This window comes from Hemitrygon akajei, chromosome 23, assembly GCF_048418815.1.
Source record: "Hemitrygon akajei chromosome 23, sHemAka1.3, whole genome shotgun sequence".
Taxonomy (NCBI): domain Eukaryota; kingdom Metazoa; phylum Chordata; class Chondrichthyes; order Myliobatiformes; family Dasyatidae; genus Hemitrygon; species Hemitrygon akajei.
In genome coordinates this window covers 23,238,628-23,258,727 of record NC_133146.1, presented here as the reverse complement: position 1 = coordinate 23,258,727, position 20,100 = coordinate 23,238,628, and the positions used below count along the sequence as shown (strand labels likewise).

General features: G+C 44.7%; 1 protein-coding gene across 7 annotated transcripts in view; it reads right to left on the bottom strand.

Moving 5' to 3' along the window:
* Positions 1-20,100, bottom strand: part of LOC140715275 (catenin alpha-3-like) — a 1,577,100-nt gene that overhangs the window by 1,546,381 nt on the left and 10,619 nt on the right. For all 7 annotated transcript variants that reach the window (XM_073027216.1, XM_073027218.1, XM_073027219.1 and 4 more), the window contains exon 3: positions 19,328-19,520. In XM_073027216.1, coding sequence (XP_072883317.1) covers positions 19,328-19,520 — 193 coding nt within the window. The remainder of the gene's footprint in view (positions 1-19,327; positions 19,521-20,100) is intronic.

The following is a 20,100-nucleotide window of genomic DNA, read 5'->3' as shown; positions in this document are numbered from 1 at the left end:
AAGTTTGGCTCGAGGGATGACTTTCAGTAGATCGCAGCGAGGTAACTGCTCTGCTAGTTACGAAACCCTGAGCCCAAATTAGGTCGTCTACGAATATTTTAGCACCGGCTTCCCCACGAACATTCGGTGTGCTAAACAGGTTTAGAGGCGGCGCCCATCTGTCCACGCTCCAGGCCAGTAGCAACGGCACTTCCCGCCAGCCGTGCGAGGCCACCAGTGATCCCTGGCGCGAGGGTATCACTGTGTTTAGGCGGCTGATGACCTTGTGTGGGTTCAAGTTGAACAGTGGGCATGACAGGGAATGAGGAAAGGTGCAGCTGACTCATATCGTTTCATATCGACACATCATATCGTTTCCTCGCGGCCCGGTGATTGGGGACCACTGGACTATATAACAGACATGTAGAAACTCTGATTGCCCTAGAAATCACAAATTCAGCAGCGAACTAGTCCTGGGTATTATCATCATAGATGTTACTTAATGTGCTGAGCTCCCGCAGCATCTTGTATGTGTTACTCAGGTTTTTGATGAGGTAGAATTTGCACAGAATCAGATTTAATATCCCGTGAAGTTTGTTAGCTTCGTGGGAGCAGTACAATGCTATACATGATAATATAGAAACAAATAAATAAGTAAATCAGTTACAGTCAGTATAATATGTATATTAAATACTTAAAATAGTGCAAAACAGAAATGATATGTATAAAAAGGTAAGGTAGTGTTCATGGGTTCAATGTTCATTTAGGAATCGTATGGGAGAGGAAAAGAGACTACTCCTGAATCGCGGAGTGTGTGCCTTCAGCCTTCTGTACTTCCTTCCTGACAGGAACAATGAGAAGAGGGCGAGTCCTGCATGATGGGGGCCCTTAATGATTTTTTGCCGCATGACACAGTGTGTTATGGTGACAAGGTGTAATGTACTGTATAACCTGGCCAGCAGGAACCATCACTGCTTTTCAAGACTGCTTTGAGCACACTGACTGGCACATGTTCAGGGAGGCTGCAACCGATGGCGACTCTACCAACTTAGAGGAGTACACAGCATCAGTGACCAGCTACATCAGCAAGTGCATTGATGATGTTACTCTGTCCAAGACCATCACTATACGTGCTAACCAGAATGCATGGATGACCGCGGAGTGTGCGTGCTACTGAGGACCCGTGACTCCGCCTTCAGGGCAGGCAACAAGGCAGCCCTAACAACAGCAAGGGCCAAACTGCCCCGGGCCATCAGAGGGGCAAAGCGTGCACACGCCCAGCGAATCCACAGCCACTTCTGGGACAGCAGCAACACGCGGTGCATGTGGAAGGGCATCCAGGACATCACCAACTACAGGACAACATCACCTGACTGTGCTGGTGATGCCTCCCTCCCAGATGCGCTGAATAACTTCTATGCCCATTTTGAGACGGAAAATGACATGGCGGCATGGAAGTCCATCCTCCTACAAATGACCAGGTGCTGTGTCTCACCATGGCCGATGTGAGAAGAACCCTGTGCAGGGTCAACCCACGGAAGGCTGCTGGACCAGACAACATTCCCGGTAGAGTGCTCAGAGGATGTGAAGACCAGCTAGCAGATGTTCTCACTGACATCTTCAATATCTCCCTGAGCAGCGCCACCATTCCAACGTGCTTCAAGGCCACCACCATCGTCCCCGTGCCGAAGAAGTCTTCAGTGTCCTGTCTAAATGACTACTGTCCCATTGCACTCACATCCATAATCATGAAGTGTTTCGAGAGGCTCGTCATGAGGCATATCAAGACCCTGCTGCCCCCTTCACTGGACCCCCTGCAGTCTGCGTACCGTCCCAACTGCTCAACAGACGATGTCAGTGCCATCACCCTCTATCTGGCCCTAACCCACCTGGACAAAAAAGACACATACGTTCGAATGCTGTTCGTAGACTTCAGTTCAGCATTCAACACAATCTTCCCTCAGAAACTGATTGGAAAGCTGAGCCTACTGGGCCTGAACACCTCCCTCTGCAACTGGATCCTAGACTTCCTGACTGGGAGATCTCAGTCAGTCCAGATCGGGAGCAGCATCTCCAACACCATCACACTGAGCACGGGGGCTCCCCAGGGCTGTGTGCTCAGTCCACTGCTGTTCACTCTGCTGACCCACGACTGTGCTGCAACACACAGCTCGAACCACATCATCAAGTTCACTGATGACACAACCGTGGTGGGTCTCATCAGCAAAAACGACGAGTCAGCATACAGAGAGGAGGTGCAGCGGCTAACAGACTGGTGCAGAGCCAACAACCTGTCTCTGAATGTGAACAAAACAAAAGAGATGGTTGTTGACTTCAGGAGGGCATGGAGCGACCAGTCCCCGCTGAACATCGACGGCTCCTCGGTAGAGATCGTAAAGAGCACCAAATTTCTTGGTGTTCACCTGGCAGAGAATCTCACCTGGTCCCTCAACACCAGCTCCATAGCAAAGAAAGCCCAACAGCATCTCTACTTTCTGCAAAGGCTGAGGAAAGTCCATCTCCCACCCCCCCATCCTCATCACATTCTACAGGGGTTGTATTGAGAGCATCCTGAGCAGCAGCATCACTGCCTGGTTTGGAAATTGCACCATCTCGGATCTTAAGACCCTGCAGCAGATAGTGAGGTCAGCTGAGAAGATCATTGGGGTCTCTCTTCCCGCCATCACGGACAGTTACACTACATGCTGCGTCCACAAAGCAAACAGCATTATGAAGGACCCCATGCACCCCTCATACAAACTCTTCTCCATCCTGATGTCTGGGCAAAGGCTCCGAAGCATTTGGGCTCCCACGGCCAGGCTATGTAACAGTTTCTTCCCCCAAGCTATCAGACTCCTCAATACCCAGAGCCTGGACTGACACCTTGTCCTATTGTCCTGTTTATTATTTATTGTAATGCCTGCACTGTTTTGTGCACTTTATGCAGTCGTGGATAGGTCTGTAATCTAGGGTAGTTTTTTTCTGTGTTTTTTTTTTACGTAGTTCAGTCTAGTTTTTTGTATTGTGTCATGTAACACCATGGTCCTGAAAAAATGTCTCATTTTTACTATGTACTGTACCAGCAGTTATGGTCGAAATGACAATAAAAGTGACTTGACTTGTATATATTCCCACATCTATGGGTGAACTTCCCATGAGAATTATTCCCAGTATCCCAGCCAAAGTTAGCTCTCACAAGGACCAATCCTCAACTGAAGGAACGTTGAGCAAATCGGTTGTTGTGTTTCTTACATTAGGCTGGGAGCACCTTTCGGTAAAGCACTTTCTCAGCTACAGCATGTTTTGGAGCATCCTTACACCGTATATCAATTTGTCTCATCTATCATTGAAGAGGCAGGAGGTCATTCCTATCTCTAGATGCAAACCATTCTGTTTTCTAGCTTTTATCCAACACAATGCCTAGAGCAAGGTTGCTGAACATTTTTGAGAACGTCTACCCAAATTGGTGACAATCTTCTAAAAAATTTCTCAAATGCCGTGGTAATTTTTAGCAGATCTTATTGAATAGTAAATTAATAACAATAATTATGCATGTTTTAAGAGAAAAGGATGAGTCCTAATGCTTTTAAAGAGCGAACACGAGGAAATCTGCAGATGCTGGAAATTCAAACAACACACACAAAATGCTGGTGGAACACAGCAGGCCAGGCAGCATCTATAGGGAGAAGCACTGTCGACGTTTCAGGCCGAGACCCTTCGTCAGGACGGCCCTCCTGACGAAATGTCTCGGCCCGAAACGTCGACAGTGCTTCTCCCTATAGATGCTGCCTGGCCTGCTGTGTTCCACCAGCATTTTGTGTGTGTAGTCCTAATGCTTATTTAGATATATTCATTGTTTTACCATTAATAAAATTTAAACAGATTAAACATTTTAGAAAATCTGTTCAAAAATTATTAGTATTGATCTTTTAAAATAACAATTGAAAAAGTAAGACAAGAAAATCTGCAAGTGCTAGAAATCCAAGCAACATATTGAAAAATAATATCATTTCTAAACAGTATTGTTATTGTAGCCACTTACTGTCCAAATACTGATGTGTGTGCCAGGTCTGAATGGATTTCAAAATGGTATCATACAATCTCCTGTAACCTAGCCAGCACCAAGCCAATGTGAGATGATTCCTGTGAAATTTTCTCTCTAAGGTTGCAAAAAATATTTGTTGCTTCATTTGGCAGTAAATGTAATCATTATGTATATTTTTTATTATGGGTGGGGTTTAAAGAATCGAGGGGCAGCACTGCGTGTCACAAGTCAACAAAATTTTTGCGTGACATTTTGGACACACGTGCCATAGGTTCGCCATCCTTGGCCTAGATGCATGGAATGTAGAATTAAACCACCTTCTTGAGGAATATCTGGTGTCTTCCTCTGCTGATCACCCCAAAGGTGAAGGCTTCTGAGAAACAAGGGTTGCTGCATTCATCAGATATTGTGTCAATGAATCTTCAAGAGTGAAGTCTAATTTCCATTTCTGTACGTTGCTGATATTTTTAGTCACCCCACTGCATCCTCCCAAATGATGAAATTCCCAGGAACATCTCCAACAGTAGCTCAAAGTTCAAATTACGATGTTACGCCTGGTTCCTCTCGCAAATTCACCCAAAGAGGTTTGAAACTATTGATCCATTTTTGAATGATTTTATAACGTATGAAACAATACAGCCATTTTCCACAATAAAGAGCCAAGAGTAAGCAACTGAATTAAATTCATATTTAGATTTAGTTATCACATGTACATGGAAACATACAGTGAAATACATCATTTGTGTTAGCCAGGGCTGAGGACAGTCCACAAGCGTCACCACACACACATTCTGGCGCTAGCTTGTTAATAAATTAATTATTATCTGATGCTCGATCAGTGATAAATATTAGACAATTTTTTCCATCACTCCTTTGATATATTGTGATTACATATTCACCTCCACCACAAAGAGTGGTTCGAAAAGGGCAGAATCTCTATGGTATGGTACAGGTTCTAAGGCGTAAGCTTAGAAGCTTGAAGGAAGAAGGCTAGGTTGGAGAACTGTTAAAGCGCAGATGTCACTGGCCAAAGCCTATTTCTTTACCTGCTGTCTGCTCAATGATATGATTGCTGTGTGTATTCAGAGCTAACTGCACCACTAGGCAGGAAGGAGTGCCCAGTACCTTGATCAGTTTGTACCAGTTAATGCTAAACTGCAGTACCTCACATTACTTTTGTGAAAGGATGTGCATTACAGCCGACAGGCATTCTGGATTAAATGCCCTATTTCTAGAAATAGGGCATTTAATATTATGCACAGAGGGTAAGGGTCTCGACAGCTGATGGAACCTTCAGGCTGGTTTTTGCAGGACATGGTCTACTTGGAATAATGACGACCAAGAGAAAATATCGTAGAATTACAGCACTGTACAGCACAGAAGGTCAAAGACCAAAGGTCAATCAGAAGTCACGGCATAATAGCCACAGCTCTGGGTCTGCAAGTGTGAATCCCCTGGGGAAGCTGGAGGCCTGGTACCTGTGTGTCCATGAGTCCACTGGACACTGGAGGCCCAGAGGTGCCCTGCCCTGGGTTGAAGGACTGTCTGTGGGAGGGAGGAAAGGAGTTGTTTTGATGGGTTGTGTTCTTGCTGTTGACCTGTTATTGCTGTTTTGTTGCTGGTGTTCTGCTGAACACAGTGGGCATGCAATGTCAGAGCCAGAATGTGTGGCTGCCCCCAGCACGTACTTAGGTTGCGTTAGTTGATAACGCAAACGGCATATTCACTGCGTGTTTTGATGTATGTGTGATAAATAAATTAATCTGAATCTCTAAGCTGAACCAAGAAAAAATATTGAAGAAACGTTACCATGTGGTCATGATGCAGTTTCCCCATTATACACTAGAGATTCTGATCCTCTTGAATCAAATTAAATTCTCAAGGAGTTTAACATGCTAGATAAAACAAAATATTTGTACTGTCTGAGATGTCTGGAGCCATGGATCACTGTCACAATACAAGGAAGTCAGAAGTTCAGAAGAGAAATAAGATGAAATCTCCTCTCCTGTGAGGTAACAGCATCTTATGAATTCTCTACACAAGAGGGTTGCAGAGGCTCAGTCAATGAATATCTTCAAGCTCCACTGCACCGTCTCACTGCTACAAGCCTCTCGCCAACTCATACAACTTGCATGCATCATTGAATATTCAGGCATGAAAACCTAACCACCCAACTGTATCCACAAGCACGTTCCCTTGACAAAGCGATGCAGCACTGGGTGACAAGTGACCACAGAGGCAGAAATGCTAGACACCAGTGGAGCGGAGAAGGCCCATTTGACACAGTAATAAGAGCCATGCATCTGGATCAAGTAGGAGAGGTATACTACCTCACAAACTACTTACCCATCCACCCATCGGCCATCTCCTGTCCCATCTGTGGAACGGTGCCTGCATGTCCTCATGAACCACCTCAGAACCCACAGACCGGCGTGAGTCACCCTCAGTCCTTAAATACGGCCCAAGAAGAAGCAACGTACAGAACTTGTCAGCAGAAAAGCTAAATACTCATATCTAATCCAACCGCTGTGCCTTTCTTCTTTCAGACAACCACAAATGGAAGACATAAGAAACAGCAAGTGCTAGAATCTGAAGGCATAAACAATCTGCCTGGAGGAACTCAGCATCTGTTAGGGGGATGGTGGGAGGAGGAAATGTCAACGGTTCAGGTACAGACCCTACATCAGCACAGAATGATAGCCTGTTTAAGCTCTGGTACTGAGCAGATAGACAGTGAAGATGAAAATACACTGCTATTCAGTTAAATACTCCCAACCAGCAGATTAGATCTTGGTGATGTATGGAAATTAAAAGTCAGTAAGACTGGCGTTAGGCAAGTCACTGGATACCAAGGTTAGCAGTCAAAACTGCGTATTGCCAGCTTGCTATGGGATGAAGTCGCAGATGGGTTTCTGCAGAAGACTCAAATAAGGATATACGCAAGATCATAAGATATAGGAGCAGAATTAGGCCATTTGGCCCATCAGGTCTGCTCCGCCATTTTATCATGGCTGATCCATTTCTCTCTCAGCCCCAATCTCCTGCTTTCTCCCCATATCCCTTAAGGGCCTGAATAATCAAGACTCTATCAACCTCTGTCTTAAATACACCTAATGACTATTGATAACTTATCCTACTGAAGGGGGCTAATGGAAATGGATGACAAACTACTGGGGTACTGGTGGGGCTGACCGTGACTCACTCTGCAACATTAACAAGCACAGAGCAGTCCTGCACCCAACTTTGCAATGAGTTTAAAGCCTACTTCTTCTAAAGTACAAACATTTAACATGAGAGGGGGGGAAGTTTGAAGAAAATATGTGAGGCAATATTTTTACACAGTGAGTGGTAGGAGTCTGGATCAGACTGCCAGAGAAAGTGGCAGAAGCAGATACAATAGTTGTGTTTAAGAGCCTTTTTGGCAAACACATGAATGTCCAGAGAATGAATGGATATGAATCATGTGCAGGCGGAAGAGATACGATTCAATTTGGCATCACATTCAGCATAGCCACTGTGGGCTGAAGGACCCTTTCCCATGTTGTATTGTTCTATGTTCCAGCATGGATCTGGTGGGAGATTGAATAAGCAACAGCTCTGCTCATTATTCATTGCTTCTTCCTCTGAGAACTCCTTATTGATGACTTGGATTGCCAGGATGTTCACTAAGCAACTGACTCTAAACATTTGAGGTTCTTTGGCTAGCTTCAGTTGACGGATGGGCAAGGGTGACTTGGATTCCACAATTATAGGCTCCTTTTTAATCTAACTCATAAGGTGGAGATTCATGGGACTGGGTAGGCATCACACTGGTTTGATGCCACTCCCAATACTACACCCTGCCGTTTTCAATGTAGAGTTAAATCATGTCCAGTGTGCTACAAGCAAATTATGTTAAAATTCTTTCCATCAAGCCAGTGATATGTCTAAGTCGATTCTAGTATATAGATACTATAATGGTAGATTTATCATACTGCCATAGAAATGCCATGAATTTAATCCACAGAGTATTATTGGCTCAGGTACCTTTGTATTGCTGCTTGCATAAGCAAAAAAAGACAGCAAAGCCAGCAACACGACATTCACTTTCAAAGGCATCAACTCTCACCCCTGTAATACAAACCAGTCTTTCCACGTGTACTTAACACACGCAAGCACACACACTTGTACAAATGAATGCACCAGGCAATCCTACACTCGAGAGACAAGGTGACCAGTAATTTTAGAGAGCATATTCTTTTGAATCAATTTATTGTATCTAGAATTTGTAGGTCAGTTTTCCAGAGCCTTGGGAAATCCAGTAGCTCAAGGGAGCTGCGAGCAGAATAGAGCCATTCTTCCTCACGCTGTTGATAGCCAGGAAATCCAGGACTACCATCATCCCTATTTCCTTATGAATGGAACCCTCTGTCTCCCTGTCAACATTTGATATTAAACTCCCTGGTCAAGTGTGCATCTTGCTCGATGATGTTAATTGCGCCCCCCCCCCCAATCATTTCTGATATCGGATTTCCACCATTCACTACATGTCCACACACAAAACTCTGATGCCAACATCTCAGCACTAACATGGAGAAAGGAAAAATATTTACACCTCAGGTCAAGACTCAGCTGTACATCTACACCTGAAGGACAAGGGACACTCCTTTGATGACATTTTGGACAGGGAGGACAGGTGGTTTGATAGAGTGGTTAAAGAAGCCATCGTTGTCAAATTGGAAAACCCATCCCTGAACAGAAGTGGGGTGGGGTATGACACCACCTATCAGTCACTTACAATGCAGTCCTAACATCTCTACCCTACCCTCCACTACACTTCCATTCATACAAAGACTAAAGACCCTCTCTCATTCGCTCTGCGACTCTTAACGACCCTCATGTGATTGCTATACCTTTAAACAACTCAGAGTTTATAAGCCAGAAAACTACCCACCATGGATCAGAACTGAAGAAGCCTCTCAGATGAGTGGCGAAACGTCTTTGAAACAACACAGTGAGTTCAGCTCCCTTGATTTGCTACTGCTTGATATTTGCAGAGGAAAGAATAGAAGAACATCCAGAAGCAGGAAGTATAATCGTAAATAGTTAGACTCAACTTCAAAAGGGGAAATTCTTGGTCATTAAACTTCCTTGACAATTTAAGGATGTAATAGAGAGAAGACAATGATAATGTGATAGATTTAAATTACCTCAATTTTCAAAAGGTCTTTAACAGACTAATGAATGGTCAGAGAATGTGGAGTCAAGCAACAGCAACAGAATGGATTGCCTGCTGGCTTCAGGACAGAAAGTAGAGTGGTAGAAGTAAGTGGGAATGTCTCACAGGGAATAGTGCTTAGGGTACTGTTTTTCACAATTTATATTAATGATGTCAACTTTGGTGTCAGAAACACTGTTGCAGATGATGCTACATTGATCGTGGATGAGGTGGGATAAACAATATGAAGGCGGGCACCTACAAATTACAGGAGAACATTAAAAATCCTGCAAATTGTGTGGATGTTTGGCACACAAAGTACAACACATTTCAATAGGCTGAATCAGGAGTACCACATACAGTGTTTAATTCAAGAGAGGCTGAATTCCAGGTTTCCCAAAATTTCAAAGTTCAAAGTAAACTTATTATCAAGGTACATACATGTCACCAAATACAACCCTGAATGTGGGCATTTACAGCAAATGCGAAGAAACACAATAGAATCATTGGAAGATCACACTCAACAGGATGGAAAAACAACAATGTACAAAAGACATGTAAAGTGAGTCCATAGGTTGTGGAAACATTTGAGTGAAACAGTGAAGTTATCCCCTCTGCTTCAAGAACCTGATGGCTGAGGGGTAATAACTGCTCACGAATCTGGTGTGGGTCCTGAGGCTCCTGTACCTTCTTCCTAATGGCAGCAGTGAGAAGACAGCATGGCCTGGATGTGGGGGTCCCTGACAATGGATGCTGCTTCCCTGTGACAGCTTGTCATGTAGCTGTGCTCGATGGTGAGGAGGACTTTACCCTTGATGCACTGGGCTGTATCCACTACTTTTATAAGATTTTCCGTTCAAGGGCCTACCAGGCTGTAATGTAGCCAGTCAATATTCTCTCCACCGTACATGTACAACTCTTTGTCAAAGATTTAGATGACATGCTAGATCTTCACAAACTTCTAAGAAATTAGAGATGCTGCTGTGCTTTCTTCATAATGGCACTTACATGTTGGACCCAGGACAGGTCCTCTGAAATGCGAACACCAAAGAAATTAAAGCTACTGACCCTCTCCACCTCTGATCCCCCAATGAGGACTGGCTTATGGATCTCTGATTTCCTCCTCCTGAAGTCAACAATCATCTCCCTGGTCTTGCTGACATTGAGTGAGAGATTGTTGTTGTGGCACCACTCAGCCAGGTTCTCAGTCTCACTCCTATATGCTGATTCATCACCACCTTTGATTTGGCCAAAAACAGCAGCGTTGTCAGCAAACTTAAATATGGCATTGGAGCTGTCCTTAGCCTCACAGTCATAAGTGTACAGTCCCAATGCTGGATCTCAACTGTATACAATCATAGTGCAAAAATCACTACTATTTTTGAGTCTGATGTCAGAGTTTAAATCAGTAGGATTTCAACCAGTATTCTAGGGCGTCCATCTTAAACTCAGTACAGAGCGGTTATAAATCACTCAGCTTACATTAGGATTCACTTGAATTCTGCTTTCACACCGGAACAAGGGAGTATTACATATCTGTTGGATAATGCCCAGGAGCCTGTTTGGTGCTGGAAAGTCTTGCTTTGCATGCACAAGAAGTGTCTCGATTAATGTTTCTCTCTGATCCCTGTGTTTCAGAATTCAATTGCACTCAAGACCAAAGGGATGTTACAAATAGGAAAAGGTTTGGTGGGAGGAAAGGAAGTATCACACAAAATACTGGAGGAACTCAGCAGGCCAGGCAGCATCAACAGAAAAGAGTAAGCAGTCAACGTTCCAAGCCAAGATCCTTCATCCAGCATTTAGCGTGTGTTGCTTTGGATTTCCAGCATCTTCAGATTGTCTCGTGCAGGACGTCCCTGCTGGGAACAGGATTGAGGTAAAGTAAACTAAGGTAGGTGGTGTTGTGGATAATGAAGTAAGTTTTCAAAGCTTTCAGAGAGATTTAGGCCAGTTAGAAGAGTGGGCTGAATGATGGCAGATGGAGTTTAATGCTGATAAATGTGAGGTGCTACACTTTGGTAGGAATAATCCAAATAGGACATACATCGTAAATGGTAGGGCATTGAAGAATGCAGTAGAACAGAGTGATCTTGGAATAATGGTGCATAGTTCCCTGAAGGTGGAATCTCATGTGGATAGGGTGGTGAAGAAAGCTTTTGGTATGCTGGCCTTTATAAATCAGAGCATTGAGTATAGGAGTTGGGATGTAATGTTAAAATTGTACAAGGCATTGGTAAGGCCGAATTTGGAGTATTGTGTGCAGTTCTGGTCTTACAGGAAAGATATCAACTAAGCAGAGAGAGTACAGAGAAGATTTACTAGAATGTTACCTGGGTTTCAGCACCTAAGTTACAGGGAAAGGCTGAACAAGTTAGGTCTTTATTCTTCGGAGCGTAGAAGGTTGAGGGGGGACTTGATAGAGGTATTTAAAATTATGAGGGGGATAGATCGAGTAGACGTGGATAGGCTTTTTCCATTGAGAGTAGGGGAGATTCAAACAAGAGGACATGATTTGAGAGTTAGGGGGCAAAAGTTTAAGGGTAACACAAGGGGGAATTTCTTTACTCAGAGTGGTAGCTGTGTGGAACGAGCTTCCAGTAGAAGTGGTAGAGGCAGGTTCGGTATTGTCATTTAAAGCAAAATTGGATAGGTATATGGACAGGAAAGGAATGGAGGGTTATGGGCTGAGTGCGGGCCAGTGGGACTAGGTGAGTGTAAGCGTCGGCACGGACTAGAAGGGCCGAGATGGCCTGTTTCCATGCTGTAATTGTTATATGGTTAAATTTATCATCAAAGTATGTATAGGTCACCATATACATCTTGAGATTCATTTTCTTGTGGGCATTCACAGCAGGACAAAGAAATGTAATAGAATCAATGAAAAAGTGCACACAAACAATGACTGACATTCAACTTGCAAAAGAAAACAATCTGTGCAAATGCAAAAGAAATCTGTTGATCAGATGGTCGGACAGACGGACAGATAGAAAGATAGATGAATGGACAGAGAGATAAGTAGAAAGATAGATAGTGTGGTAAACTATGTATACCCATCCGGACACACCCCTCTGCTGACTGCTCCTGTGGCTCCTCCCACAGACCCCTGTATAAAGGCGATTGGGGCACTGCTCCTCCCTCAGTCTTCGAGATGTAGTGCTCCCTTTTTGCTGTTAATGAAAGCCTATCGTTCTCTTCCAGTCTCCGAGAGTTATTGATGGTGCATCAATTTTATTAACAGCAATTTTAAAACGTGGAGAGCATTTTACGACCCGACAGATTGGATCTCGACCCTCAATCCCAGGAAGCCGGCAATGCTTTTGAACTCTGGCTAGCATGCTTCAAATCGTACCTGGAGTTGATTCACGTGACCGAACCTGCCACAATGAGCAGAGTTCTCCTCTCCAGGATCAGTCCAAGGGTCTACTCCATGATCAGGGACCAAACAGACTACTAGAGCATGATGGATGCCCTCAAAAGACAATACCTACGGCCGGTAAACACCGTCTATGTAAGACATCGCTTAGCGACATGGCAGCAGCGGGCCGGAGAGTCGAGTGCTGAGTTTGTCTGGGCCCTACAGACACTCGTGCGGGCCTGCGATTGCCGGGTGCTGACGGCGGAACAGCATGCAGAGCTCCTAGTAAGATGCGCCTTCGTTACAGGGATCAGGTCAGTGTACGTGCACCAGCGGCTGCTGGAACACACCGATCTTACCTTACAGTCGGCGATCGAGCTGGCCAACCTGCTGGAGGCCGCTCTGCACAACGCTGACGCTGTCCAGGCACGCGATCTCCCGCCGGCCTCATGGACGCTGCAGACCCCGCAACCCACCGGTGAATCGACCACAGCTGCTGCCGGTCGCAAGTCCACGAACTGTTACTTCTGCGGACTCGAGAAGCACCCCCGAAAACGCTGCCTGGCCCGAGAAGCAACCTGTTCCAGCTGCAGAAAGAAGGGCCACTTCGCCAAGGCCTGTAAGTCCAAACTGCGAGCGGGGTCGAGCAACGCCGCGTGTGAGGCATGGGGGTCACCATCTTTGTCGGTGCCACCTCACCTCACCTCCAACCCACGGGTGCTAACCAGGCACCAAGACAGAGATTCAACCCTGGCCTCCGTGACCCTCGACCAAAGCGCTCCACACCAGCTCGCAAGGTCCTCCCCGAGGCACTCCACTCTATCCACTCCCTGTCCACCAATGCCACCCCTCATGAGTGACTCTTTTCTTTTCCCAGGAAGTCTGCCACTGGGACCACCCTACCAGCTTGGCTGACGTCCCCAGGGCCAGTACTACTCCGGAAACATGCGAGGAGCAATAAGTACTCCCCGATGGTTGAGAGGGTTCACCTACTTCATGCAAACCCCCGGTACACCTACGTGGTCTTACCTGATGGGCGGGAGGACATGGTCTCCATCCGTGACCTGGCGCCTGCAGGAGCACCAGACCCCTACCCCAAACACTCCCCGGTGACTATGAACGCCGTACCCACCAATGTATATACCCACGAGACACCGTGCACGCCAAGCCCTACACAGACTCCTCACGACACTCCCACACCGGGCGACACGCACTGGCATGAGGGGTTACTGATGCCTAACAGGCTGGCACCTCAAGTCAGGCCGGAGCCAGCACAATCACCACCGGTGCTACGTAGATCACAGCGACAGACTCAACCGCCTGATAGACTTGACCTGTAAATATACTTGTAAGAAACTTCGCCCCGTGGGACTCTCTTTTAAAACAAAGGAGGGGTAAATGTGGTAAACTATGTATACCTGTCTGGACACGCCCTTCTGCTGACTGCTCCTGTGGCTCCTCCCACAGACCCCTGTATAAAGGCAATTGGGGCACCACTCCTCCCGATGTCATGCTCCCTTTTTGCTGCTAATAAAAGCCTATCATTCACTTCCAGTCTCAGAGTTATTGATGGTGCATCAGATAGACAAACACAAGAAGTGCTGCAGATGCTGAAAATCCAAAGCAACACAGGCACAAGTTGCTGGAGGAACACACCAGGTCAGGCAGCATCTATGGAGATGAATAAGCAGTCAAAGTTTCAGGCTGAGAGCCCTCATCAGGACTTGGATAGATGGACAGACAGGTAGATAGATACTAGATAGATGGACAGATAAAGATAGACAGACAGATAAGCAGATTAACAGACAGATTGATATATAAATACATACTGACAATATGTGTTGTAGAGTCCTTGAAAGTGAGTCCATAGTTTGTGGAATCAGTTCAGTGTTGAAGTGAGTGAAGTTATCCATATTTGTTTAGGAGACTGATGACTGAAGGGTAATAACTTTTCCTGAACCTGGTGTTGTTGGGCCCAAGGCTCCTGTACTTCCTGCCTGATGGCAGTGAGAAGAGAGTATGACCTGGATACTGGAATCCTTGATGATGGATGCTGCTTTCTTCTGGCAGTGCTCCTTGTAGATGAGCCCAATGGTGGATCGTTCCCAGGTTGGAGGCTCGGTGTGGGAGTGTCGGGAATGGCTGAAGCCACTTGAACTACTTGTAGCAGCAACCACATGTTCTGGCAGCCAGAAAAAGCCGTACCCCTGGACCTTATGGCAATACAGGCTTCACATGCCTCGTGAAAGTAGCTTCTGAAGAAGGCGGTCAACATGAAATGATTGAAGTTATCTCTTTAACCACAGATGTTGACTGGTCTGCTAAGAATTTCCAACAGTTTCTGGTTTTGGTTCTGAGCAGATAATGGTACCATGGGTCGCACATATGAATGAAAGCCAGGGAAGTGGTTGAGTCACGTATTTTAGCTCGCCCCTGTATGTTTTCAAGCAGCTCTATGTGTTAGTTCATTATAAACAACATGGAGCTAAAGAGACATTCACACATTTTGCAAATATGTTTTGAAATGTTGTCTAACAACGGTCGTGGTGCATACCAGCATGGTGCTGTGCAATAGAATGTCTAGGCTGATGAATCACAAGGTCACTTGGGAAAGAGCAGGTTCAAGCTCGCCCACTTAGGGGAAACTATCTGCTCCTTTAGTTTCTGAGAAGCTCCACTTCACTGTGATTGAGGAAACCAGACAACTTACTGCATTCCAGACTGGATCTGTGCCCTACCCACAACTCCTATCTCCAACAAACTGACTGCAATAGCAGTTATATTTAGCAATATGTGCAGGCTGGTCATATTTCAGCCCTTGCTGCAGAAAGAAATTCATATTACCGTGCCAAGTTCCTGACATGGGCAGCAAAGTGCTTTGAGCTAAGCACAACAAAAGCAGACGGATCTTCATTGTGATACAGAGCTCAAGCTGATGCCCCTGGTCAAGGTGAAAGCGATTGGTTAACTTCATTTCAGTGATTATCCACTGCTGTAAATCTTACTGGTGACACCAGCATTTTCAGGCTATCCCTAATTTTCTTTGAGAAGGTGCCTCTTAAAGCACTCTAGTCCTGCTAGTGAATGCATTTCCGCTATTCTCTGCAAGGGCAGATCCAAGGTTTAGACCTAGTGTCAAAAAGATGAGCAGAAATGTATTTCCAAGTCCGGATGGTTTATTAGCTGGAAGGGGACCTGCTGCCTTTATCTTCTTGGTGAAAGATGTTACAGGCTTGAGAGTTGGTGTCATTGATCTTCAATGCAGTTCTATTATTATAGAATTACAGCATGGTAACAGGACCTTCTGGTCCAACAAATCCACGCCACTCAATTACACCCTTTTGACCAATTAGCCTACTAACTCATGTGTCTTTGGAATATGGAAGGAAACCAGAGCAACCAAAGGAAACTCGCACGGTCATGGGAAGAACGTACAAACTCCTTACAGAGGGCAGTGGGAACCCTCTATCCCTCTAGGTCCTAGAGTTTAGGATAACTTTCTATCTCCACGGATGCTGCCAAACCTTCTAAGTGTTTATGACATTTTCTGTATTTTATTTCAGAGTTCCAGCATCTGCAGGAGTTTTACATCATGTGCTGGATGTAGCCATAAGCCATTTTGAGGATGTGGCACCATTATGAGCAACAATAGTATTTACTTTCTCCATAAGACCTGCAAAGACTAACCTCTCCTTTAAGATTTGCAGGCATGGATTTAATTATCACTAGCAATTTCAACTGGAACTTAACACAATCAGTTGTAGGCAGTCAGTATGGCAATAAACAGCACATTTTGCACTGACAATGACAGAACCGTGGATGAATCTGTGCGTATCCTGTAGGACAAGTGCTGATGAATTAACATAGAACATGGAACATTACAGCACAGTACAGGCCCTTCAACAAACTGTTGTGCCGACCTTTTAACTACTCTATCGCCCACTGGCACTCACATCTCCCGTGATGAAGTGCTTTGCGAGGGTGGTCATGGCCAGAAGCAACTCTTGCCTAAGCAAGCACGTGGACCCACTGCAATTTGTCTACTGCCACACTAGGTCTACTGCTGATGCAATCTCACTGGCTCTCCACTCGGCTTTGGATCAACTGTACATTAGTAATGCCTACAACAGACTGCTGTTTATTGATTACAGCTCAGTGTTCAACACAATCATACCCTCAGTCTTAATCAACAAGCTCCAAAACCTGGGCTTCTTTACCTCCCTCTGCAACTGGATCCTTGACTTGCTCACTGTGGATCAGAAATAACATCTCCTCCTCACTGACAATCAATGCTGGCTCACGCACCTCAAGATTGTGTGTTTAGTCATCTGCTCTGTTGGCTATACACACACAACTGTGTGACTAGGCACACCTCAAATGCCATCTATAAATTTGCCAATGACACAACTATTGTTGGCAGAATTGCAGAAGGTGACGAGGAGGCATACAGAAGAGAGATAGGTCAGCTGGTTGAGTGGAGTCACAGCAACAACCTGGCACTCAATGTCACTAAGAACAAGGAATTTATGGTCGACTTCGGGAGGGTGACATCAAGAGAACACACACCAGACCTTGTCAAGGGATCAAGAATGGAAAAGATGAGCAGTTTCAAGTTCCTGGGTATCAACATCTCTGAGGATCTATCCTGGGCCCAACATATTGATGCAATTACAAAGAAAGCGTGACAGCAGCTAGTCTGTATTTCATTAAGAGTTTGAGGAGAATTGGTTTGTCTCCAAGAGACTTACAGATTTGTACTGATGTACCATGGAGAGCATTCTAACTGGTTGCATCATCGTCTGGTACGGAGGGGCTACTGCTCAGGATCGGGAAAAGCTGCAGCAAGTTGTAAACTCAGTCAGCTCCATCATGGGCACTGGCCTCCTCAGCTTCAAGGACATCTTCAAAAGGCAGAGCCTCAAAATGGCGGCATCCATCATTAAGGACCGTCTTCTCATGATTACCATCAAGGTGGTGGTACAGGAGCCTGAAGACGCACACTAAACATTTCAGGAACAGCAGCTTCCCCTCCACCATCAGATTTCTGAATAGATAATGAACCCATGAACATTTCCTCAGTATTTTCCCCCTCACTTTTTGCACTACTTATTTAATTTAATTTTTTTAATAAATATGTCCTATTGTTATTTATAGTTTTTATTACAATGCATTGCAATGTACTGCTGCCACAAAACAACAAATTTCACAATATATGCCAGTGATGTTCATCCTGATTCTGATTAATAATTCTGATCAATCTAACCCTTCCTTCCTACATAGCCCTCAATGTTTTTCTGTTGTCCGTGTGCCTATTGTAGAGTTTCTTAAATATCCCCAATGTATCTGTCTCTTATCACCACTGGCAGGGGATTCCATGCACCCATCATGCCCTGTGTAAAGAACTTACCTCTAACTTCACCCCTATGCTGTCCTCCAATCACCTTAAAATTATGCCCCTAGTGTTTCCCATTTTCATCCTTGGAAAAAGTCTTTGGCTATCCGCTCGATCGATGCCTCTTATCATCTTGTACATGGAACCCTCTCACCAGGGTCATATGCAAACATATTAGCTAACTCTGATAACAGTCACGTGAATCAGTGGTGAGAAGACCATCTTTCATAAACGATATACATCCAGGGTTGCTATGATTTGGGGTTCAACCAAACAAGAACGTCATGATGTTCCAACTAAAGGAATCTCAATTTGAGCAAATGCTGTGTAAATACTGCCCATACACAATTATCAGTCGGCAAGCAATAACAGAAAATATATTTACTAATTTCAGTTTTATCAAACAGTCATTAAAAGAAAAAAAATTTAAAAGGGCCTATTACAGTTTGACCCATCTAAATGTGCACGTGACCACCGGAGCTCATCTCTTCCAAAGCTGGGTATAACAGTTACTAACGACACCGAGCCCACAGTCCAAACTTCCCTCAAAGTCCATCTCGAACAAACTGGCTCTCTCTCAAGAGTATTGGCCCACCACCTTGGAGCCATTCATCTGCACAAGGCTCTTCTTGTAACGGAGACTCTTCCTCCCAAGGCATTCTGCGACATCTTCCCTTCTGTCCCACTCCACAGCTCCCGCCAAAAATGTCCATCCCCAATCTCTCCCCACCCACCCTCTCGAGAACCTTCTCCAGATCCCACCATCCTGATTGGCTGACACTACATTCCTAAATTGAACAGCAGGACTTCTTATCGTTAGCTGAAACCAGAACATTCTACCAGCAGGACACACTGCATTTGCAGAAAACTGCTAAAATGAAATACCTACAGCATAGCTGTAGAAACCTTAACCAGGGCATTACATACACAATAGTCAATTAAAACATTTTGTTCCAGGTTACGTTTCCCAGCATTTATCAATTTCTCCAGAATCTTTATATCATCATCTCAGTTGCTTCACTCATTGTGATTTAATTTTGGAATCAGATATCTTGTAATCTTACTCTTATAACCTAAGAGGCTCCTGATGAAGGTTCTCAGCCTGAAATGTCGACTGTTTATTCCCCTCGATAGATGCTGCCTGGCCTACTGAGTTCCTCCTGCATTTTGTGTGTGTTCACCTTGTAATCTTACAAGCAGCCTGACAATATTACAGTCATTAAATCACATCATAGAAGCCACATAGACGTTAATCCACTCACAATTCACACATTATTCTTCAGAAGGTTGTCATTAAAGTGCTTTATTCCAAGGTGCAAGGTATATCTATATAAATGTTATATGTATTATACTCACTTTCTCTACGCACATCCTGCACTGCTTTAGTAAGTTCCTCCTTCAGAAAAGTGCTGTCCTCAACAATTTGATTCCCCTTTTCAATCAGGTTGTTTGTGGCTTCTTCCACCGATGCTAGAAGAACACTGGCTCTCTTTGATCGCCCTTTCTTGTTCTTTGAGGGATCTCTGACGCAATTTACTAAAGTTGTGACCTAGATTATAAACAGCAGATTTCATCTTTAATGCAGTATAATATCTGCAAGACAACATACCAACATACAGTGAAATTTAGATCGTCTGGCACCCTCTGGGATGTGTTGGACATGTAGATTTTTCAGATTACTAGATATGTTACCCTAGTAATGCCCAAAACACATTTAATTCAGCTAGTTTTAAATGCTGCACTGTAGTATAGTACATATTCCTGTGAACCAGAAGTACTTAAAGTGCACGTGAGAATGGAGCCCCAGTGTGTTGAAAGTGGTGCACGAGAATGAGGCCCTAATGTGTTTAAAGGGTGAATGAGAGTGGGGCCCTGGTGTGTTGAAGGGGAATGTGTAGACAGGTTCCCAGTGAAGCAGATGCTGTAACATTAAGATTTCCAAACAATGGGATAGAAGATGAATGAAATGTTACTGTAATTGGCAGACAAGCGTTGACACAAGGCCAGATAAAGAGCTGCTAGATCAGGAGACAAAAACTTAATCGAAGAACTAGACCCTAAGGGAAAACCTGAAGGAAATGATAGCAATGGAGACAAAGTGATCTCAGAGGGAATTCATGAACTTGAGA